Source organism: Schistocerca cancellata, chromosome 9 (assembly GCF_023864275.1).
Source record: "Schistocerca cancellata isolate TAMUIC-IGC-003103 chromosome 9, iqSchCanc2.1, whole genome shotgun sequence".
NCBI classification, from domain to species: domain Eukaryota; kingdom Metazoa; phylum Arthropoda; class Insecta; order Orthoptera; family Acrididae; genus Schistocerca; species Schistocerca cancellata.
Window position 1 is genome coordinate 182,837,453 of NC_064634.1, and position 25,330 is coordinate 182,862,782.

Consider the following 25,330-nt stretch of genomic DNA (forward strand, 5'->3'; position numbering starts at 1 on the left):
ACCAGAGAAAATGCACCTAATGACTTTTAGGAGGGACACCCTGTATATACATATGGTGAGGGAGCACAGGAGAATGTCAAGAAACACTGGTCTACTGGTAAGTTCATGGCTACGTTCTGCATGCACTGAACTGCCCTCGAACATTGAGACTACCATCCAGAACTGTCACTGTATGGATTTCACACATTTGGACCCATCAAGGATGTTCTTGGTGAAGAGTGTTTCATGACTAATGCAAAGATGTAACAGTTTGTGTGGAATTAGCTTCAGTCAAGCTTTCATACTTCTTTTAAGACCAACTTTAAAAACTTCGTTGACCGATGATAAAGAACCAATAAAATGGATGAGTGTAAAACAGTAACACCAATATAGTAATTCTGTGTTAATTCTGGATGATACAAATTTCATTACACAAAATTCATCTATATGTGATACATCCTCAAAGTATTCGAATTTGTCAGATGACATGTACCACAACTATGTCATTGAATTTTGTTGCGGCCATGAGAACTTAAAGAATACTGAGGATGTAACAAGCCTAACTGAGGTCACAACGACGAAGAAAAGGAAATAAGTAACAATTCAAAATAGGACATAGCTTGCACATAAGTAAGTAAGGACGCCATTAATATGAGGAATGTAACAATTGCTACAATTGATCAAAACTAAACTTTTGTAATTAATTTCTCATAATGGTATTCAAATCACATTAAGTTTGTGCCACGTAGGAAGGCGGCCCAATTTCAGCCATTCTGGGCATCTCCCTCCATTACCCACTGGTAGCAAGTAAGATTCATTCTCTTTCCAAGGAGCTAGCCACAAGTTACAACTGGACGGTGAGATCTCTCCTGCGTGCTGCACTGTTGCCGTACTTTGCGACAATCAAATTACTCATTCAACAGTCATTGTTTTCTTTCTTTCCTTTTTTTTTAAATATGGCTGGGAATGTGTACCTGTAAATGTTCTAGTGCAATTAAAATAATGTCAGGTGATGGCAATAAACACGAACTGCTTCATGAGCAGGTGAGCGGGATTATTTACCACATTCATAACTTTTTCAAATTTGAATTTTAAAGCAGAGCTCCTACTGATGACATCTGAAGACACTAGAATGGACTGCAGAAGCTTGTCGTCTCGGCAAAAGAACTGTAAAGAGGATTGTAAACAGAAGTGTCAGAGCTGTAGGAACCTTACGAAAGGTTGTTTTTATGTCACCTGGAAAGCTTCAAATCACAAGAAACATGTAGCACAAATGGATGGTTCTGACAATGATGTTTTACAGTACTCCATGTGAATGGTGAATATCCAATATCACAAAAGTGTGTTACAATTAAGCATGATACAATTGGCTTTCAAAGGCAGTGCTTTGTCGATGTAAAGATACTTTAAAAGATATTGGTTTCAAATTGTTAAGAAGAGCATTTTTAGTTGAAAGAAATGACATGGTGCAGTACAAAACACATCCCATACAAAGATGCATGATAAAAGAAGAGGAGGTGGTTCAACGTTGTATTACCTTGATGAAACATGGGAGAATAAGAATCATTTCAAGAAGACCCACAGGAAAATGAGTGAGAGTACTGATAGTTTTAAAATTTCCATAGGAAAAGGTACTCAGATAACTGGGTTTGCTCTTGAGAGTAAACTTGTATTTAGGTGTAAGAAAAAAGCAGTGACTACTATTCACAAATTAATGCTGTCAGTTTAAAGAAGTGGTTCATTGAAAAATACTCTTGCCATACTTTGTTTCAAAGTCGGTCATTGTAATGTACCAAGGCAGTTATCATTCAGCTACTGAGAAAACACCAAATACAAACGCCAGGAAAATGCATATTGTGCTCTGCCTTAAGAATGAAAATATCCCAGACAATATAAGCCAGACTCGTTCCGAAATCCTGCAGCGCTCATTAATTTATACAACTCACACGAAAGAATGTACGAACTCGAATATTTTTCCGAGTGAATGTGGTCACACAGTTTGTGTTTACCTGCATATCACTGATAGCATAATCTGATGGAATTAATTTGAGTACAGATTAAAGACTGTGTAGGAGAGAAAAAAAGAAATATTCAAGGTAACAGACAATGAATCACTTGTCCAAGACACAAGATGTGGTGTCACAGCCAGACACCACACTTGCTAGGTGGTAGCCTTTAAATCGGCCGCAGTCCGTTAGTATACGTCGGACCCGCGTGTCGCCACTATCAGTGATTGCAGACCGAACGCCGCCACACGGCAGGTCTAGAGAGACTTCCTAGCACTCGTCCCAGTGGTACAACCAACTTTGCTAGCGATGGTTCACTGACAAAATTACGCTCTCATTTGCCGAGACGATAGTTAGCATAGTTAGCATAGCCTTCAGCTACGACCTAGCAAGGCGCCATTGCCAGTTACTATTGAGATTATGAATAATGTACCATCAAGAGCGATGTTCACCATTTATGGATTAAAGTTAAGTATTCCAGCAGCTACGTACGTTTTTTGCTAAAGTCTAATTTCCTTGTCCTGTTCCAGACCTCATGCCAGCCTGCGTGAGCTAAAACGCGTGCCTTTCGGCTTCCTCTCATACCGGTGTTGGCTCTCCTGCCAACCCACAACACAAGAGACAAGGTCCCCTCTTCACCATGTGTATGCAATGTGCGGCACACTGAAAAGCTTTAGGAAGAAGACTTTGATAGGGAGGGGAAGATGAACCTAAGCTTTGGATCTATTCTTGTAAATTTACAGTCAGAAGGTTCGGACAGAAAGTCAAACAGCAGTGACAATGGTATTACAATGTAAACTTTGGAACAAAGTAAAGTAATAATATATCTTGATCTTGAAGAATTGTGGTTTAAAAAAATGTATTTGTCAACTTATCAGTTGCATACATAATATGTGAGAACTTTCTAGCCTTCATTCATTAGGAATTTCTATCCTATGACGTATGCAGACCATAATGTTCAATGTATTGCCCAAAGAGAAGTTAGGCTTTTTTCGGAGTATTTTATGCTCTAATAACTGGTGAGAATGTGGCCAGATAAATTCGTGAAAAGTCCGTTATTTTGACAAACTACTGTCATTTTCAAGGCACAAATTGGAAAATGCCATAAAATGAAAGGGAGGGTTATCTGTTGAGATATTTACGGTTTTCAACATTATCAGGCAGTATTCCCTTGAATTATTCACAAAAGATGGTTAACTGTTTGCTTGTTCAATGAATAATAAATGAAGTCTCTCACTGTAATGTCAAATGAGTTAATTTACAGTCATAATGTCCATTGACAGAGAAAATATGTCAACATACTGACCATTTTTACAATAGTCTTTTACACTAGTCTTTTCTACCAGTAATTCTTCTTTACGCACAGTGATTACACTGAAGTATAGTCAAACACACCTACATATATGCCTAATGTACATTTTTAACAGTTCTATGGAGTAGAAGTAGTTGTCAAGCAAATGTAATGATTTCATTTTGTGTTAAAGTTAATTTTGTTGTGTATAACATATTTACTAATAATCCAGTCCAAAAACACAATAAATGACAATTATTGCTATTCACCTCATAGATCTAAATGTATAATATTATGTACCAGTTTCATGCGGCGTCACTTGAATGTGGTTGTCCACCGCCATTTGTTGGCCAGTTCTTGCACTCGTTTCGGGTTCCAATAAAACTTCAGGCCATTTCAACCTCTCTACCTGAATTATGCCGTGAATTAGTGCATTTTAAAATGTTAACGGACTTTTAGGTCACCCCATAGTAACGCCCTCGCACTGACTGACTGTTGTCCGCAGCAACAAAGTTCAGCAATACAAACTATGTGTGCTTGTTTTCTGCTGTCAAGCACACACAGATCTCATCCCATCCACACTTCCCTGCCGCTCCTCCTCAATGGGTGGAAGCACCATCCTAAATGACGCAGGTTATAGTAGATAGGAATCGTAACCACATTACATCCAGCAAAAGATCAAGAAACAATTAAATCAATGGATTGCCATTTGCAAATGTAATGCAAAGAATCTGAAACCTATTCTAACAGGAAAAGCCATAAATGCAATTTTTTCAGATTCACATACTGTAGCATAAAATCTGGGAAAAGATAATTAACAAGAACACAATAGTCTTGTTCTTCAAACTTCACAGGATTTCAAAATGTAAGGAGTCAGTCTTGAAAAATACACTGGACCTAAGAAAGAAAAATTTTCTTTTCATTTAAAAATTGCCAAATTTATGTAATTAGCAAGGCAACGAGCAATCTTGGTGATATTAAGTTCTTTCATTAAAAATCTTTACATGTATGTAGTTGCAAGTGTGTAAATTAATGCTTTTAGATAAAGTTCAGATAATAAGACATTAATGCAACACTGTCTTCAATATTAATTAACATTTTCAGAGAAAAATATCATAAAAGGCACAATAGCAGTTGTCAGATATTTATGGATAACCAAAGATAATTCTGCATCTTGCAAAAGACAGCCATTAACATATTACTACATGTGCTCAAAACTTTATCTGGAGAAATGGTAGATACTTACCAATGAAATCTACAACCGTTAGTTTCAATGAACCTGGCGTATCATCTGGATGAATTTGTTTGTCATTGAGCATAAATAACAACTTATCTTCAGTAACACCTTCTAAATCACTGAAGAACTGGAAGATAGTTTTCATCTTCTGATGCTGAAAATTTTGGAAATATATTGTACTATTTTAGATTAGTATTGTTAAAATAAAAAACTGGCAATGTTAACAAGTTTGTATTCTTGCAGAGCAATAAAATATAGAGAAAATTTTTATAAATTCACCACAAGTACATTCACAATATCTAGATGCAATCTTCTGGTTACACTGGACTCTTGTTTCCTGCATCCTGCAATTTGCAGGACACGCACAATGATAGGTCCCCTCTCTGAAATGTGTCAAGTTACATGACTGTAGCTGGTATAGCTTATCAGTTTAAGGCAGCCATCATTACATCTGTCCATTAGGTGGCAGTGCAACTGAGCAGGCAGTTAAGAGGAGTTCTTTACATTCAGTTTCACAGAAGGAAAGATACACAACATTTTTTCCATCATATTTTAAAAGAAGGAAATACAGGATGTCCTGAGAGGAATGGTCAAATTCAGGGATATGATAGGAACAATCACTCAAAGCACAAAAAATGTAGTTAACTTGGGTTCTAAAATGCATCTCTTAAGAGCTAGAAGCACTTTTTCACCTTCACTACTGTGAAATACATCTCCTCAGCTGAAAAAGTGCTCATGGCTCTTAAGGTACTCATTTTAGAGCCCATATGTACTAGACAATGTGGTTCCCCTCCATACTACCTCCTCCAAACATATGGAAAGGAAAGAGATGGGAGTAGAAGAGATTTGTTTCACAGTATCTAATATGAAGAGCTCACAGCTCTTATTAAGGTATGCATTTTAGAGCCCATCTTTATTACACTTTTTTGTCTTGAATGAGTGTTCCTGTTATATCTCTGATTAATGACCATTCCTCCCGTATGGTGAACCTGAAATTGAGTAATTCAGGATCCCACATCTCTCCAGACTGCAAAACATTGAAATAGAAACTGCTGTTACTGTTGTCATCATTTATCTATTTCTTCCATTGTTCTCAATCTGCAGACCACTTGACAGCACATTTTATCCTCCATTTGCCTCTATCTTTGCAATTCTATTCAGTTCACTTATTACTTCTACATTATGTGCTATCTGCTTGATGTACTAAATTGTTGGTCTCTCTAGAGCATTCTTATTTCACATATTTTCTTGTACGATTTTTGCTGTGAAAGAATAATGTCTATAAAAGTATCCAACCCAGTGGTTCTATTCACTGACAGTCCTCCACAGCAATCTTTTTTCTACTTCATTATTGAAAATTTCTTTTCATCAGGCTTTCTGAAAGGCCTGTAGCCTTTTACTATTAGCAAAAGTTTTTACTTGTTAATACTGGTGTTTCAACTACTGTTATTCAATGTTATTATCTTCTTATTACTGAACAATGTTTTCATTTGTGAAATTCTGCATATGATCTTCTGACAGAATCTACCCTCACTGGTAATTCTGCCACCTAGGTATTTAAAACTAGTTAATTGTTTCAGAGTCTCTCTATCCATATTTACATTTTGCTGCTATTGCAATTCATTCCTTGCCAAGATATCTTTTTGATCATACAATTAAGTTTCTGAAAAGATCCTGTACATACAAGAATCTAATAATTTCATTTCTAAAAAAGGCTAGTGATGCCACAGACCTCTGCTTCTGCTTCCGCAACTGGGAAGTTCTGCACATTTTTTCACATCCGTATCCATACAGAGTTCTGCATTTTTATATCGGAAATTTATCAGAAATTTTAACGAAGGTGATATTGTCAATGTGCGGGCTTATTGGCCCAATGCATCAGCTGCTGCACAGATAGGAGTTCGTTGAGTGGGGCATATAGCAAGCTGACACGTACCCATAGCGATTATTGCATTTATTGGATTATTAAACAGTGATCTCTGTCCACTGCCGCAAAAGTATAGTATTTTCTCACTTGTCAGTCTACTTTGTGTTTCTGTATAATATTACTATGATGTACAGTGTTTTTTAGGCAACGGTTTTGTGGTGAATAATTAGTTAAGAGTGAAATAATGAAACCAAAAACAAGTCACTTGAAATTGTTTTAATGAGATGAATGATTTGAGTGCCAAACGCAAAATCTGTGACAAACTATATTCGCAAAAAGGGTGCACAACCACTGCACTGAAGAGTCATCTTAAATTATTACATGGCAAGAAGTTCATGGAGTTTGGGAAGTTAGATCAAAATTATCAAACTTTCAGTGGAGGTGAAAAACAAAATGTTAGTCAATATTTATCTAACAATGTAGTCAATACTAATAATATAATTCAATTATTATAGGGTGACCTCTGTCCACTGCTGGTGCAAAAACTGTTTTATCTGAATGATTCACAATACGATAACATTTTAAAGATCTCACCCAAACCTTAGTTCTGGTTACAAGTTGATAGATAATGTGACTTTTCTTGTTGGTGCCAGCACTTAATGACATAAGCATATAATAGTCTGCAGCATTGAATAAATACACCACTATAGTACACGAGCTGCACATGGGTGTATGTTAGCAATATTCCACAAAATTTAAATTGCCATTCATCCAACCTAAGGTGAGCACTTTAAAAAGTAATTGCACTCTATATAAAAACATTTCTAAGAATTTTATCTTTCATTTATCTGTAGGAGAGTGAGTGTACACACGTAACTGTTTATAATTTGAGCCAATACCAATCACGTTGCATTTATTCAGTGAAATACTAATTTCTTTATTGTATTTTATTCTCCATATTGCATACCAGGTGTCAATAACTTTTGACCATCACCAGTTCTAAAATAAACACTAATGATGGTAAATAAGTTACTGAAACCTAGTATGCAGTATGAAGAATAAAATCCAATATTTATAAATTAACACTCTACTAAGAAACAGCAGCTTGATTTACAGATTGTTTCAGAAATGCTCCTTTTATGACTGCCACTTTAGCTGGGCATGTTATAAATTATTGATGTGCTCTACTTAACAACTTGGAATTTTATTTTTATAGTACTTTTTACTTATTTAATTTCTTGGGGTATTTTATTTTACTATTTTTATTGCGTCGTTGTTATATGTTTCTTTTACTCTGGCCAAATATGCTAACACAACAACTTACTTGGTAAGAAAGTCTACAAGTAAATGGTTATTGGGACTCCTCATACCTAAAGTCTCAACAAATGGATCATGTGACTGCTGAAATGATTGCTCTCCAGAACTTACACCGCTTAATTTTGTCAATGGTACTGCCATTCACTGAATAATGAATGCTGCTCTTCCAAAATATAAGTTGTAAGGTCATGAATTTTTTACTTCATATTTGTGCAAGAACTTGTACATTAAGCTGGCAAGAAAAATCAAAAATTTACATAAGAGTTTGAAAAAATGTCTTTCACAACTGACATATGGTCTGATCTACATTCTGGAAATCCATTACTTAGTTTTACTTCTCATGATATTTCAAAGGATTTTCACAAGACGTCTATAATTTTGGAATGTGAAGTCATGGCTGGGCATCATACGGATAACATACTAATATCAACAAAATTTGAAATGATGCTTCAAGAATGGGGCATAAATCACCAAGCATTGCATTGTATTGTTCGTGATTATGGATCTAACATAATTAAAGCACTGCAGTTGTCCGGCTTTGATTATGTGAATTGCACAATACATCAGATTCAGCTTTGTATTCGAGCTGCTGCGGAATCACAGAAGTAGCTGCTACAAATTACTGCTAAATTGGAAAAAACCACCACCTACTTAAATCATTCCTCAGTCACACAAACTGAGCTGGCAAAAATTCAAAGGGAATGCCTTAATCAACCTGCTATATCTGTCATTCAGGATTGCCCAACATGGTAAATATTATTAAATATATATAGAAATTGCTTTTAATTTTATGGTAAATCTTTATTGTAAGTATTGTGTGCCTCGTTTTTATGAAAAGCCTATCTGTTAATTTCATTTCTTCTATTTCCAGCTGGAACAGCACGTTCTATATGATGGAACAATTTTCAAAGCTCAAGGAATCGCTAATTTTGTACTCACATTCAATCCAATAATGATAATCTGCACATGTTCAAAAATTTGTAGAATTAATGAAACCATTCAAAGAAATTACTAAAAACTCTAGCAGTTCTCAAGCGAGCATTTCATGACTCAAACAGCTAATTCAAGATCTTGTGACCACTTTACAGCAAGAAGAAACAAAAACTGATACTTCTGAACAATAGCAAAATTTCACAAGAAAATTACGTGATGATATGAATTCAAGCGCAAGATTTGGAGAGCTGACCAAAAACAATTGTGACGTATGTAGATCTGTGATACAAGTCAAAATTTTTCAATGGCATCATCACAAAGCAAGCTAAGCCCAAATACTTATTTTGATGAAGATGAAAGACAGATATAGAAATTCATTTCAAGATGACTACATACCTGCTAGCTCTTAAAGGTGCCGATTTAAAACTGAAAATCAGCCTTCAATATGTTGTGGCTTAATCACAGAATCTCAATTAGAATCACCATTACAAGTGCTACATTTTATGTTAAATATGAACGGAGATCAGCAAGCCCCAACTACATTATGTGATCAAAAGTATCCGTACACCAGGCTGAAATGACTTACAAGTTCATGGCGCCCTCCATTGGTAATGCTGGGATTCAAAATGGTGTTGGCCCACCCTTAGCCTTGATGACAGCTTCCACTCTAGCAGGCATACGTTCAATCAGGTGCTGGAAGGTTTTTTGGGGTATGGCAGCCCATTCTTCATGGAGTGCTGCACTGAGGAGAGGTATCGATGTCGGTCGGTGAGGCTTGGAACGAAGTCAGTGTTCCACAACATCCCAAAGGTGTTCTATAGCACTCAGGTCAAGACTCTGTGTAGGCCAGTCCATTACAGGGATGTTACTGTCGTATAACCACTCCGCCACAGGCCAAGCATTACGAACAGCTGCTCGATCACTTTGAAAGATGCAATCGCCATTCCCGAATTGCTCATCAACAGTGAAAAGCAAGAAGTTGCTTAAGACATCAATGCAGGTCTTTGCTATGATAGTGACATGCAAAACAGCAAGGGGTGCAAGCCTCATCCATGAAAAACACGACCACACCATAACCGCAACTCCAAATTTTACTGTTGGCACTACACACACTGGCAGATGACGTTCACCGGGCATTCGCCATACTCACACCCTGCCATCGGATCGGTAAATTGTGTACCATGATTCATCACTCCACAAAACATTTTTCCACTGTTTACGCTCCTTACACCATGCGAGACATCGTTTGGCATTTACCAGCGTGATGTGTTGCGTATGAGCAGCAGCTCAACCATGAAATCCAAGTTTTCTCACCTCCTGCCTAACTGTCATAGTACTTGCAGTAGATCCTGATGCAGTTAGGAATTCCTGTGTGATAGTCTGCATAGATGTCTGCCTATTACTCATTATGACGCTCTTCAATTGTCAGCGGCCTGTCAGTCAACAGACAAGGTCGGCCTGTACGCTTTTGTGCTGTATGTGTCCCTTCACGTTTCCACTTCAGTATCACATCGGAAACAGTGGGCCTAGGCATGTTTAGGAGTGTGGAAATCTCGCATACAGATGTACGACAGAAGTGACACTCAGTCACCTGGCCACATTCAAAGTCTGTGAATTCTGTAGAGCGCCCCATTTTGCTCTCTCACAATTTCTAATGACTACTGAGGTCACTGATATGGAGTACCTGGCAGTAGGTGGCAGCACACACATATGCAGCAGCCCTCAGCAGTTAGGACGCCTAGGTCAGCTCCAGAGTCTAACAGAAAGAAGAAGGTTCTGCTGCTAGGTAGTTCGCACGGTAGAGGTGTGGGCCAGCAGTTGCAGGAAGTGCTGGGGAGTGAGTACCGAGTCACCAGCATTGTGAAACCTGATGCATGGTTGGCTCCAGTGACTGACAGCATAGGGAAGTTATGTAGGAATTTTGTGAAGGAGGATCAGATAGTGTGCAGTGGGTCAAGCACGGAACAGTCTTGATAGGGACGGGGAATACAATGTACGTGGTGACCTGGTAAAGATAGCTATTCAAACTGGTGGTACTAATGTGCACTTTGTGCAACTGATTCAGCGTCATTATGTGCCTCACCTTAATGCAACTGTTAGGTGCGTTAACATGGGGCTGGGGAGGGTGCTGATGGCAGAGGGCAGGGTCACATATCAGTGATGCCAGTTGGGTCCATCAGTAGATCGAGTTTCACTTGGCATGGCCTGCACCTCAATAGATATGGGAAGGGGAGGCTGGCTAACTTATAGGTGACAGTGTAGTGGGTGGTGGTAGTGGTGATGGGGGTGGGATCACTCATGGAAAAATTCCTTACTAGTTGGTGTTAGAGCTGCACCTTTTTTAGATTGAAGTCAGCTGATAGGTATACCTGCTTAAAGGACGTCCCTGTAACTAAGGGCTCACCTTCAGAAGATACACTACTGGCCATTAAAATTGCTACACCAAGAAGATATTATGCCACAGACACGAAATTTAACCGACAGGAAGAAGATGCTGCGATATGCAAATGATTAGCTTTTCAGAGCATTCACACAAGTTTGACACCAGTGGCGACACCTACAACGTGCTGACATGAGGAACGTTTCCAACCGATTTCTCATACACGAACAGCAGTTGACCGGTGTTGCCTGGTGAAACGTTGTTGTGATGCCTCGTGTAAGGAGGAGAAATGCGTACCATCACATTTCCGACTTTGATAAAGGTCGGATTGTAGCCTATCGCGATTGCGGTTTATCGTATCGCAACTTTGCTGCTTGTGTTGGTCGAGATCCAATGACTGTTAGCAGAATATGGAATCGGTGGGTTCAGGAGGGTAATACGGAACGCCATGAGATGACAGGCATCTTATCCACATGGCTGTAACGGATCATGCAGCCACGTCTCAATCCCTTAGTCAACAGATGGGGATGTTTGCAAGACAACAACCATCTGCATGAACAGTTCGACGACATTTGCAGCAGCATGGACTATCAGCTCGGAGACCATGGCTGCGGTTACCCTTGACGCTGCATCACAGACAGGAGCGCCTGCGATGGTGTACTCAGTGGCGAACATGGTGCACGAATGGTAAAACGTCATTTTTTCGGATGAATCCAGGTTCTGTTTACAGGATCATGATGGTCGCATCCGTGTTTGGCGATATTGCGGTGAACGCACATTGGAAGCATGTTCTTGTCATTGCCATACTGGCGTATCACCCAGCGTGATTGCATGGGGTGCCATTAGTTACACGTTTCGGTCACCTCTTGTTCGCATCGACGGCACTTTTACAGTGGACGTCACATTTCAGATATGTTACAATCCATGACTCTACCCTCCATTCGATACCTGCGAAACCCTACATTTCAGCAGGATAATGCACGACCGCATGTTGCAGGTCCTGTACAGGCCTTTCCGGATACAGAAAATGTTTGACTGCTGCCCTGGCTAGCACATTCTCCAGATCTCTCACCAACTGAAAACGTCTGGTCAATGGTGGCCAAGTAACTGGCTTGTCACAATACGCCAGTCACTACTCTTGATGAACTGTGGTATTGTGTTGAAGCTGCACGGGCAGCTGTACCTGTACACGCCATCCAAGCTCTGTTCGACTCAATGCCCAGGCATATCAAGGTCGTTATTACGGCCAGAGGTGGTTGTTCTGGGTACTGATTTCTCAAGATCTATGCACCCAAATTGTGTGAAAATGTAATCACATGTCAGTTCTAGTATAATATATTTGTCCAACGAATACCCGATTATCGTCTGAGTTTCTTCTTGGTGTAGCAATTTTAATGGCCAGTAGTGCATTATGTTTCCAAGTAGAGAAGGAATTAGCATATTTCATCAAAAAGTAAGAGGTATTAGAGATAAAGTTATTGAACTGCTTATAGATGTTGACTCTGAAATTATTGGTATATCAGAGCACCACTTAAATAATTTGACAATTCAGAGGCTTCCTGTATCAGGATACAGATTGGCTGGCTGTTTCTCAAGGAGTTCCTTGTGGGGTTGGGGAGTGGCTATGAATGTAAAAAACAATATTCCATTTGAGTCCATAGACTTATCACGGCACTGAACAGATATTTGAATGTTGTGCAGGGGCAGTTCAATTTAGTGAAACTAATCTTCTCTGATTTCAGAGCATTTCTGCTCAAGCTAGTGAGGGTTCTTGATTCACTTTGTAGGAAGTACCAGAAATTAGTTATACATGGTGACTTCAATATAAATTTTGTATATTATGGTGCAAGACAGAGGATATTGGAAGATCTCCTAAATTCATATGATCTGACGCAGACTGTGTTTTTTTCCAACTAGGGTGCAGGGGAACAGTAGCACAGCCATAGACAATATTTCTATTCATTCTTCATTACTAGATGGGCATTCTGTTAGTAAAAGGGTGAATGGCCTTTCAGACCATGATACACAAACTTTAACACTAAAAGGCTTCTGTACTCAAACAAATGTCACATTTAATTACAAACTATATAAGAATGTTAATCCAACAGCAATAGAGAGTTTTTTTTAAACCCTGTCAAGGAACAAGAGTGGCAAGATGTTTGTAGTGTCAGTAACATAGATATATAAATATAATGCTTTCCTTAACACATTTCTCATGCTCTGTACGAGTTGCTTTCCATTAGAAAGTTCTAAACGGCATACTAGCAGTAATAGGCAGCCCTGGTGGCTGACTAGTGGGATAAGGACATCATGTAGAACAAAGCGGTAATTATATAAAAATGTTAGAAGAAGTCACTATCAAGTTACAGTAGCCCATTACCAACAGTATCCTAAGGTGCTTAGAAATGTTAAACCATGTGGTCAGTTGCGAACGAAGTGTCTGGTCAGCAGCACAAAGTCAACAATATAAAGTCAGTCCGCAGTAAAAATATTTCTGTTACTGGTCAATCAGATATATGTTCAGTATTTAACAATCATTTTCTAAGCATTGCTAGTGAATTAAATACAAATTTAGTTTCTACAAGGAATGACATAATTTTCTTGGCAAATGCCTTTCCTACACTGATGTCTGAAATACTCCTCTGAGATACAGACAAGAGGGAGATTGAGTCAATAATTAAATCACTGAAGACTAAGGACTCTCATGGTTATGATGGAGTGCCTAGCAGAATATCAAAGTATTATGCTGCACATGTTAGCCCTGTACTTAGCCATAGTTGTAATTTTTCCTTTAGGAATGGTTAGTTTCCTGAACAATTAAAGTACTAAGTAGTAAAGCCGCTTTATAAAAAGGGAGAAAGGGATAATGTAGATAATTTTAGACCTATTTCCATGCCATCAGTGTTTGCTAAAGTTATTGAAAATGCTGTGTATGTAAAGATAATTGATCATTTTATATCACACGATTTGCTATCACATGTACAGGTTTCAAATGCTAGGCATATTTTTTGATTTAACTAAGGCATTTTATTGTGTTGATCACAAAATGTTGCTCCAGAAGTTGGACCATTACGGAATGCGGGGAGTAGCTCACAATTGGTTCACCTCTTACTTTAGCAACAGACGGCAAAAGGTCATTATTCAAAATATCGAGAATGGCTGTGATATGGGGTATGAGTGGGGTACGGTTAAGTGAGGGGTGCTACAGGGATCAGTGTTGGGGCCACTCCTGTTCCTTATTTATATAAATGATATGCCCTCTAGTTTTAGGGGTAACTCTAATATATTTCTTTTTGCTGATGACACTAGCTTGCTAGTGAAGGATGTTGTAAGCAACATTGATTTGGTTTCAAATAGTGCAGTTCATGACCTAAGTTCATGGCTTGTAGAAAATAAACTAATGCTAAATCACAGCACAACTCAGTTTTCACAGTTTCTAACACACAATTCAACAAAACCTGGCGTTTTAATTTCACAGAATGGGCATATGATTAGTGAAACTGAACAGTTTAAATTTCTAGGTGTTCAGATAGATAGTAAACTGTTGTGGAAAGCCCACGTTCAGGATCTTGGTCAAAGACTTAATGCTGCCATTTTTACTATTTGAATGACATCTTAAGTGGACACAAAAATTAGTCTACTTTGCTTATTTTCATTCACTTATGTCGTATGGTATTATATTTTGGTGTACCTCTTCCTATTCTAAAAGAATACTTTTGGCTCAGAAACAGGTGGTGCAGGCAATAAGTGGTGTGAAGTTCACGATCTCCTCTTGTCGATCGCTGTTCATGAGTCGGGGCATTTTGACAATGGCCTCTCAATACATATATTCCTTACTGTCATTTCTTGTTAACAATATTAGCTTATTCCCAAGAATAAGCAGCTTTCACTCAGTTAATATTCCGCAGAAATCAAACCTGCATTTGGATCAGACTTCCTTAACTTCTGTGCAGAAAGGTGTGCAGTATACTGCTGCATTCATTTTCAATAAGCTACCACTTGAATTCAAAAATCTTAGCAGTAATTCACACGCCTTCAAATTGAAACTGAAGAGTTTCCTCATGGGTCATTCCTTCTATTCTGTTGAGGAGTTCCTTGAGAAATTAAGCTGATTCTTGCTGTATTGTTGATTGCGTTTACTTAAACTTATTGACTGACTTTCTTCAGGTTCATAAACATTTTATTTTTATCTGTTATTACTTTTCTGTTGTAATTTCATGTACTGACATGTTCCATGACCTTGGAGACTTGCTCCTTAATTTGGTCCTACGGAACTTGATGTGTAAATAAATAAATATAAGACTGCATGATGAAAAAGTGACAAAATTACCTTTTGTTAAATATAAGCTGCCATTGGTAAATTTTGAGTATTAATAAAATAAAAAAAAGCAGTGTTTGATAAAGAATTGTTACCAAGCCATCAGTTTAATAAGTCATGGCTGCAAATCACTGACACAAATTATTTACAGGAGAATGAAAAAACTTGTAGAGGATAACCTTAGTAAACATCAGTTTGCTTCCAGAGACATGTAGGAACACGTGACTTATAAGATAGATTGGAGATGGGCAAACCTATGTTTATATCACTTGTAGACACAGAAAAAGCTTTGACAATGTGGACTGGACAACACTCCTTCAAATTTTGAACGCAGAAGGAATTAAATGCAGGGACCAAAAGGTTATTTCCAACTTGTGCAGAAACCAGACTGAAGATATAAGAGTCAGAAGTCATGAAAGGGAAACCGTGGTTGAGAAGGGAATGAGATGGGTTGGGCATATCACAGATGTTATTCAATCTGTACATTGAGCAAGCTGTGAAGGAAACCAGAGAGAAATTTCGAAAGGAATTAAGGTTCAGAGTGAAGAAATAAAAACTTTCCAGTTTGCCAATGGCATTGTAATTCTGTCAGAGATGACTAACAACTTGGAAGAACAGTTAAATGGAGTGGATAGTGCCTTAAAAAGAGATTATAAGATGAACATCAATAAAAGTAAAACCAGGATAATGGAATGCAAACCAGATGATGCTGCGGGAATTAGATTAGGAATGAAGACACTAAAAGTAGTATATGAGTTTTGCTATTTGGGCAACTAAATAACTGATAATGGCCAAAGTAGGGAAAATACAAAATGCAGTCTGGCAGTAACAAGGAAAGTATTTTCGAAAATGAGGAATTTGTTAACATCTGATATAAATTTGTTAAAAGATATTTTATGAAGGTATTTGTCTGGAGTGAAGCCTCGTATGAATTCAAGTATGGATGTTAGCCAATTCAGATAAAAAGAAGAAGATAGAAGCTTCCAAAATGTGGTGCTTCACAAGGGTGCTGAAAATTAGACGGGCAGAGAGAGAGAGAGAGAGAGAGAGAGAGAGAGAGAGAGAGAGAGAGACAGTGGATGCGGGAAGCAAAACTGTTGGAAGAGACCAGGGCCTGAATACAGAATACAGTAAGCAGGTTTAAATGGATGTAGGCTGTAGTAATAGTGTAGAGATGAAGGAGCTTGTACATGGACAGGCTAGCATGGACAACTGCACCAAACCAGAATTGAGACTGCAGACTATTGACAAATGTCTGAGTGCTAATGACACTGTGGTGTAGAGGAAGGTGTCATCCTTGAGTGATTTAGGGGGATACAAGATGACACACACGAAATTTCTAGTTGGTGTGATGAATAGTAGCTTGCTCTAGATGCAGAAAAATGTAAGGTAATGTGCATGAGTAGTAAAAGCAATCCTGTCTCGTTCAAATACACCATTAGTAATGTGCTGCTTGACACAATCACATCGATTACATATCTATGTGTAACACTGCAAACCAATATAAAATCAACTGAGCATGTCAGGCTGGTAGTCAGGAAGGCGAATACTCAACTTTATTTAATTGGGAAAATTTTGAGAAAGTGTATTTCATCTATAAAAGTAACAGTGTATAGGACACGAGTGCAACCTTTTCTTGAGTACTGCTAAAATGTTTGGGATACCCATCAGATCAGATTAAAGGAAGACATTGAAGCAATTCAGATGCATACCACTAAATTTGTTACCAATAGGTTCCATCGGCATGCAAATATTACAGAAGTACTTCATGAAATCAAATGGGAATCCCTGGAAGGAAGATGGCACTTTTTTTGTAAGGCATTATTGCAGAAATTTAAAGGACTGACACTGAAGCCGATTGCAGATCGATTCTACTCCTGCCAACATACATTTTGCATGAGGACAACGAAGGTAAGATGAGATAAATTAGGGCTTGTACCAAGGTTTACAGTCAGTCATTTTTCCCTTGCTTTATTTGTGAATGGAACAGGAAAGGAAATGACTAGCAGTGGCTTGTGGTACCCCTCTGCTATGGACCGTAGAGTGGCTTGCAGAATCATGGATGAAGGTGCAGCCAAGAACGACGAGAACCACAACAACAACTGCAAAATAGAGCTTTTTTTCTATTACAGTCAGTTAGGTAGTTGTATTGATTTTAACCTTTGTATCCACTCCTGTGAGCTTATGCAATATTTATATTCCCTAAAAATTATGCGGAAAATGTTCCATTTCTACTTTGATCATGTCACTGCATGGACACATGCAGCATAGAAAACACACCACTTTTGTAGGCCCACTTGGAAGAAAAAAAATCATTTTTGTGAGTTATACAACTGACATGGCTGCTTTTATGAGATGTCATTTAATTAATCCTTAAAAGCGAGCCGATTTACAGAAGCTGCTGATTTTAGCAGGCCATTTTAACACCTTGCACCCCTGAAGTAATACTAGGTGAGCGATTTTTAAATTGGCTTGGAATGGTGGATGAAGATATTAAATTTGCTGGTAACATACTCCATTCACATTGCTTTATTTACATTTGAGTTATTTCCATTTTTTTTTACTCTATCTCAAGGAAAAGAGTATGTTACTGTAAAGCACTGCGATCAAGACCTTGAAAGCAATATACTCAGTCACACTTCAAATGGCCTACTTTTTATCTGTTGACAGCCTTGTTATACTTGTGAACCAGCAGAGGAAAACACTTCTGTTTGTATAACTGTGTTGTACAAAGAACACACAAGAACAAAGTAAATGGCAAGACTTAACATTCCAATATGCAGAGAGATTGCCACATTAATAATTTTTGAACACATAACAGGTACGCAGTGGCGTCTCCACCACTAATGAGACAGTGGCTTGCACATCACTCCAGTTGAGAGATCATCCAGCTTGTTAGCCTGGGAAAAAATGGATTCTGTGCTTGAGCATCTCACACGCAATGCCGTCACGAGACTTTTTTTAGTGCCACGGTAGATCCTGTCTACTAATACTTCCTTCAGTAAGTCGAGCTGCCACTCATGTCACCATGTGCCTCAACAGTCACAGTAGCCTACCATCGTACAGCTGGAACCTAGTGATTATACTTTGTTCACGTCTGTGAACACTACCGAACACTCAGTTTAATGAGTCATGGTTCAAAAATACTGGCATGAATTATTTACAAAAGTATGAAATATCTGGTACAAGCCACACTCAGGAAAGATCAGTTTGACTTTCAGAGAAATTTAGGGAAATGGGAGGCAATATTGATGCAATGACGTATCACACAAGACTGAAGAAAGGCAAAATTTCATTTCTACTCATAGTATACTCATATGTAGATTTAGATAAAACTTGCGACAATGTTGACTTAAACACTCGTTTCAAAATTGTGAAGGTAGAAGGGACAAGATGCGGGGATCAAACAGTTATCTACAAGCTTTTACAACAACCACACTGCAGTTAGTCTATCAAAATGCAGCCCCACTGTGAATGCCATTTTCAAACACGGGGTGAGTTGGTTGACATTCATAAGCAGCTGGAAATTGCCCTGACTACTGTCAAATGATTGCCAACTGCTGTGAATCAATGTGTTAGTAGAGCTCCCAAGAGTCATGTACCTCTGATACCTGCACCACAGGTACCTTAAGTACTATCCTTTCCTGTGGATCCTGTCTCCTCTGCAGGAAGTACAGCATCTGTCATTACCCGTCTGCTTCACTGCAAGTGCTGTGTCAATGGAAGATCTAAGCATCCTGTACAGGGTGGACAGGGACAGGGAAGGACTCAAGGTGTTGTTGTTGTTGTCGTCCCCCTAACCAACAAGTTTCAGTTGCTGTCTTGTACTGAAACTGAGTTAGTGGGACTCACTTCACCTGTTTTGGGGAAACCTGTTTTGCCTGTTGTCAGGAGGAGAAAAACGCAAAAGAGAGGTGTCTACTAATCGTTGGCAGTTGAAACATATGTTGACTGATGGTACACCCTTAGAGAAATGGCAGCAATGAAAAGGAAAGGGCACCAGGTGCATTCAGTATGTATGCCTGGGGACCTCACTCAATATGTTGAAGAGGCTATTCTGGCAGCCACTGAGGGAACAGGGTGCAACCAACTGCAGACTGTTGCGCAAATTTGAACAAATGATGTCTGTCACCTGGGCTCCAAGATAATTTGGGTCATTCCAGCAACTGGCAGAGAAAGTTGAGAAGACTGACCTTCCACATGGTGTTTCAACAAAGCTCACAAATTGCAGAATTGATCGTGGCCCTTTGGTTCTGAGTCAAGTGGAAAGATAACCAGAGGCTCCGAATGTTCTGTGACTTCCTGGACTTGTCCATGGGGTTGAGAACTGTAGGGTCCTACTAAATAGGTCAAGTGTGCACTACACATCGGAGACTGCTACTCAGTTAACTGTTTGTGAGGGGTGCACACACGGGTTTTTCACTGATTAGGCAACTCTCCATTCAATTCATGTAACAATGGATGTAGAAAACCCAGAAGTATCAGTATACGATCAGAATACATGCCTTTCTTAATGTTAAACTACTGAAGCCTTCACAACAAAGTGACAGAGTTTGAAGTGCTCACAAAAAGCAGCGAAACTTGCACAATACTAGGCACAGAAAGCTGATTGAAACCTGAAACAAATAACAGTGATATTCTTGGGGAAAATTTCTGTGTATATCAAAAGGCTGGCAAATGGGAAATGGAGGTGGTGTATTTGTCACAGTAGACAAGAAACTCAAATCCACCGAGATAGAAATTGGAACTGCATTTGAGATTCTTTGGGCGAGACTCAGTATCAGGGGTGGGCATGAAATGATAATTGGATCCTTCTGTCACCCACCTGACTCATCTCCTAATAACTGAAAGCTTTAGAGAAAACTTCAGTTTACCTGAAACGTCCTGGCAGATTAAAACTGTGTGCTGGACCGAGACTCGAACTCGGGACCTTTGCCTTTCACGGGCAAGTGCTCAGTTTACTTGTACCGAGATTCCCCAACCATACTGTAATCATTGGTGGAGACTTCAATCATCCTACAATTAACTGGGGAAATTATAGTTTTGTTAGTGGTGGGCGTGATAAGACATCCTGTGAAACTTTACTAAATGTCTAACAGGTAGTTAGGAACCCACTCACAATGGAAATGTATTTGATCTATTGGCAACAAATAGACCTGATGTCTTTGAGGATGTCCACATTGAAACTGGTAACGGTGACCACGACTCGGTTGTGGCAACAATGATTACCGAAGTAGTGCTGACAGGTCGACAGACACACAAACGAACACAAATATACACACAAAATTCAAGCTTTCGCAACAAACTGTTGCCTCATCAGGAAAGAGGGAAGGAGAGGGAAAGACGAAAGGATGTGGGTTTTAAGGGAGAGGGTAAGGAGTCATTCCAGTCCCGGGAGCGGAAAGACTTACCTTATGGGGAAAAAAGGACGGGTATACACTCGCACACACACACATATCCATCCACACCCAGCACTTTCATTTGGTAAGTCACATCATCTTTGTTTTTAGGTATATTTTTCCTTCAGGGAATGTTTCCTTCTATTATAACCATATATATATATATATATATCTAATGGCCCAAACTCTTTGTCTTTAAATATGTCTGCTTGTGTCTGTATATGTGTGGATGGATATGTGTGTGTGTGCGAGTGTATACCCGTCCTTTTTTCCCCCTAAGGTAAGTCTTTCCGCTCCCGGGACTGGAATGACTCCTTACCCTCTCCCTTAAAACCCACATCCTTTCGTCTTTCCCTCTCCTTCCCTCTTTCCTGATGAGGCAACAGTTTGTTGCGAAAGCTTGAATTTTGTGTGTATGTTTGTGTTCGTTTGTGTGTCTGTCGACCTGCCAGCACTTTCATTTGGTAAGTCACATCATCTTTGTTTTTAGATATATATATATACTTAAAAACAAAGATGATGTGACTTACCAAATGAAAGTGCTGGCAGGTCGACAGACACACAAACGAACACAAATATACACACAAAATTCAAGCTTTCGCAACAAACTGTTGCCTCATCAGGAAAGAGGGAAGGAGAGGGAAAGACGAAAGGATGTGGGTTTTAAGGGAGAGGGTAAGGAGTCATTCCAGTCCCGGGAGCGGAAAGACTTACCTTATGGGGAAAAAAGGACGGGTATACACTCGCACACACACACATATCCATCCACACCCAGCACTTTCATTTGGTAAGTCACATCATCTTTGTTTTTAGGTATATTTTTCCTTCAGGGAATGTTTCCTTCTATTATAACCATATATATATATATCTAATGGCCCAAACTCTTTGTCTTTAAATATGTCTGCTTGTGTCTGTATATGTGTGGATGGATATGTGTGTGTGTGCGCGAGTGTATACCCGTCCTTTTTTCCCCTTAATGTAAGTCTTTCCGCTCCCGGGACTGGAATGACTCCTTACCCTCTCCCTTAAAACCCACATCCTTTCGTCTTTCCCTCTCTTTCCCTCTTTCCTGATGAGGCAACAGTTTGTTGCGAAAGCTTGAATTTTGTGTGTATATTTGTGTTCGTTTGTGTGTCTGTCGACCTGCCAGCACTTTCATTTGGTAAGTCACATCATCTTTGTTTTTAAGTATATATATATATATATATATATATATATATATATATATATATATATATAAAAACAAAGATGATGTGACTTACCAAATGAAAGTGCTGGCAGGTCGACAGACACACAAACGAACACAAACATACACACAAAATTCAAGCTTTCGCAACAAACTGTTGCCTCATCAGGAAAGAGGGAAGGAGAGGGAAAGACGAAAGGATGTGGGTTTTAAGGGAGAGGGTAAGGAGTCATTCCAGTCCCGGGAGCGGAAAGACTTACCTTAGGGGGAAAAAAGGACGGGTACACACTTGCACACACACACATATCCATCCACACATATACAGACATATATATATATATATATATATATATATATATATATATATATATATATATATATATATTCAGTAAACTACTTAAAAAATCACTGGTGTCATATCTCAATGAGGAACTTAAAACCTTCAGCACATCTCAAGAGCATGTAGAGGAACTCTGGCTCAGGTTCATAATGGGAAGGAACCTCCATGGTATACAGTCACTGTACAGAAATTTCTAAAGCAGCAGAGATTACTGAATAATAGGTGTAAAACAAAGTGTGGGGAGGGGGGCTATAGATAGAGAGATGCTGAATGAAATGTGTTTGGCTGTCAAGAGAGCAATGCATGGCGCCTTCAATGGCTACCATAGCAGAATATTGTCAAATGACATTTCCAAAATCCAAAGAAATTCTGGTCATATATAAAGGTTGTTAGTGGCACCAAAGTTAGTGGCCAGTCACTAACGAATGAGAAAGAAACTGAAATTGAGGGTAGCAAATCAAAAGCTGAAATGCTTAACTTTTCAAATATTTCTTTAAAAAGGAGAACCCAGGCGAACTGCCCCAATTTAATCCTCGTACCACTGAAAAGATGAACAAAATAAACATTAGTGTCGGTGGTGTTCAGAAACAGCTGAAATCGTTAAATTGAACAAAGCTCAGTTCTTGGAAAAAGGCACGTCCCACCCGTCTACAAGAAGGTTAGTAGAAATGATACACAAAACTACCATCCAATATCCTTGACATCGATTTGTTGTAGAATCTTAGAACATATTCTGAGCTCAAATATAATAAGGTATCTTGAACGGAATGAACTCCTCAATGCAACCATCATGGATTTCGAAAATATCAATCATATGAAACCCAACTCGCATTCTTCTCACATAACATACTGAAAGCTTTGGATCATGGCAACCAGGCAGACGTGCAGTGTTTCTCGACTTCCAAAAAGCATTTGACTCAGTACCACACCTACGCTTATTGTCAAAAGTACGATCATATTGGGTATCAAGTGAAAATTGTGACTGGATTAAGGACTTTTTGGTAGGGAGGGCACAGCATTTTATCTTGGATGGAGAGTCATCATCAGATGTAGAAGCAACTTCAGGTGTGCCCCAGGGAAGTGTGTTGGGACCCTTGCTGTTCACATTGTGCATAAATGACCTTGCAGACAATATTAACAGTAAAAACCAGGCTTTTTGCAGATGATGTAGTTATCTATAATGAAGTATTATCTGAGAGAAGCTGCATAAATATTCAGTCAGATCTTGATAAGATTTCAATGTGGTTCAGAGCTTGGCAACTTGCTTTAAATGTTCAGAAGTGTAACATTGTGCACTTCATAATATCGAAAAATGTAGTATCCTATGACTATAATATCAATTAGTCATTGTTGGAATCAGCCAACTCATACAAATACCTGCGTGTAACACTTTGTAGAGATGTGAAATGGAATGATCACATAGTTTCAGCTGTGGGTAAAGCAGGTGGCAACTTCTGTTTATTGGCAAAATACTGCAAAAGTGGAATCAGCCCACAAAAGGGACTTCTTACCGTCTGCCATGCACCTCGCAGTGGTTTGCAGAGAATAGATGTAGATGTTGATGTAGATGTAGAGGAGTCTAAGGTCATGTAAGAGAGGTAGTAGTTGAGAAAAGAGGGAGTTTCGTTATTTCAGCAACAGAATAACTGATAATGGCTGAAGTAGATACGATACAAAATGCAGAATGGCAACAGCAAGAAAAGAGTTTCTATAAAAGAGAAATTTGTTAACACTGAATATAAATTTAAATTTTTGGAAGTCTTTGCTGAAGATACTTGTCTGGTATGTAGTCTTGTGCAGAAGTGAAACATGGACAATAAACAGTTCACATAAAAAGAGAATAGAAGCATTTGAAATGTGATGCTGTAGTGGAATAATGAAGATTAAACGGAAAGACTGGATAACGAATGAGTAGATACTGAATCAAATTTGGGAGAAAATTCAGTTAATTCACTTTGCGCCAAAAATAAATAGGCATGAAGAAAAACTACCAAGTGTCTCAAGTATCAAATGTAAAGATGGGCAGTTTGGTATTTGCAGCTGGAGGATTTCTCGAGAGTAAAAGAAAGGAAATCAGAATGTTGTCTGTGTGATAATCAGTGCAGACAGGAAATTTTATTGTATATTCTAACTGCTACTAACACAGAGTGAATGACTTAATGTTGCGTAAGATATTCTCATATGCAGATGCAATCAATGCTACTATCTACCTATCATTTGCCTGAATTAGACAGAGAACTACTAAATGTGAGTTGTGTGGTCTAGTTGACAATTTGTTCACTGTGTCATCAACACCATCATCATCATAATTAGTAGTAGTAGTAGTAGTAGTAGTAGTAGTAGTACTAATCGTGGCAGAGGTGGTGGTACTTTTACTCATCCTTAGATCACTTCCACGAGGGCATTGGACATGTCTTGGGATTATAGTTGAAGAGAGGGGGGGGAACTTTATTCATATATACAGGCATGTCCTTATAGTAGCAACCATCCCAGCACTTGCCTGAAATAATTTAGGGACAGCACAGAAAACCTAAATCATGATGGCCAGATGGGGATTTGAGCCTGATCCTCCCGAATACAAGAAGTCTGTTAAAAAAGAAAGAAGACTAGAATTTAATGGTGGTGATTAAGTCACCTGAAATAGAGCACAAGCCTTGATTAGACAATAATGTAGGAGAAAATTGTCTGCGGCCTCATAAATTGATTTAGGTATGCCACATAAAACATGACAGACAGAGATTTGAACCCCATTTCTCCACATGCAAGCCCACTGAGTTTCCACACTACTTTCACTACCCACTTATGAATATAACCGCAAGTATGGCTCTGAGTGCACCATCTAAGCAAACCTGCAGAGTAACACTGGCCACTAATTTTTGGAAAATGTGTGTCACCTAATTTAAATCTGACTATAAATAGTATTAAGTGAGTGACTTTTCCTCTTGTTTTGTTTATCACATAAAGCTATCCAATTTTCACCACAGACATGGCATGAAAGAGTTAAAATACATGTGATGCCTACTGGAAACATTTCTCTTGAATGTGGAAAGCCATCTTATTTCAAAGAACTTTAGTGT

The 25,330-nt window shown here is 38.7% G+C and overlaps 1 protein-coding gene across 3 annotated transcripts in view; it reads right to left on the reverse strand.

Annotated features, from left to right (window-relative positions):
• The window catches only part of LOC126100919 (uncharacterized protein CG4449), a 153,428-nt gene that overhangs the window by 35,066 nt on the left and 93,032 nt on the right, over positions 1-25,330 (reverse strand). For all 3 annotated transcript variants that reach the window (XM_049911586.1, XM_049911585.1, XM_049911584.1), the window contains exon 6: positions 4,523-4,667. In XM_049911586.1, coding sequence (XP_049767543.1) covers positions 4,523-4,667 — 145 coding nt within the window. The remainder of the gene's footprint in view (positions 1-4,522; positions 4,668-25,330) is intronic.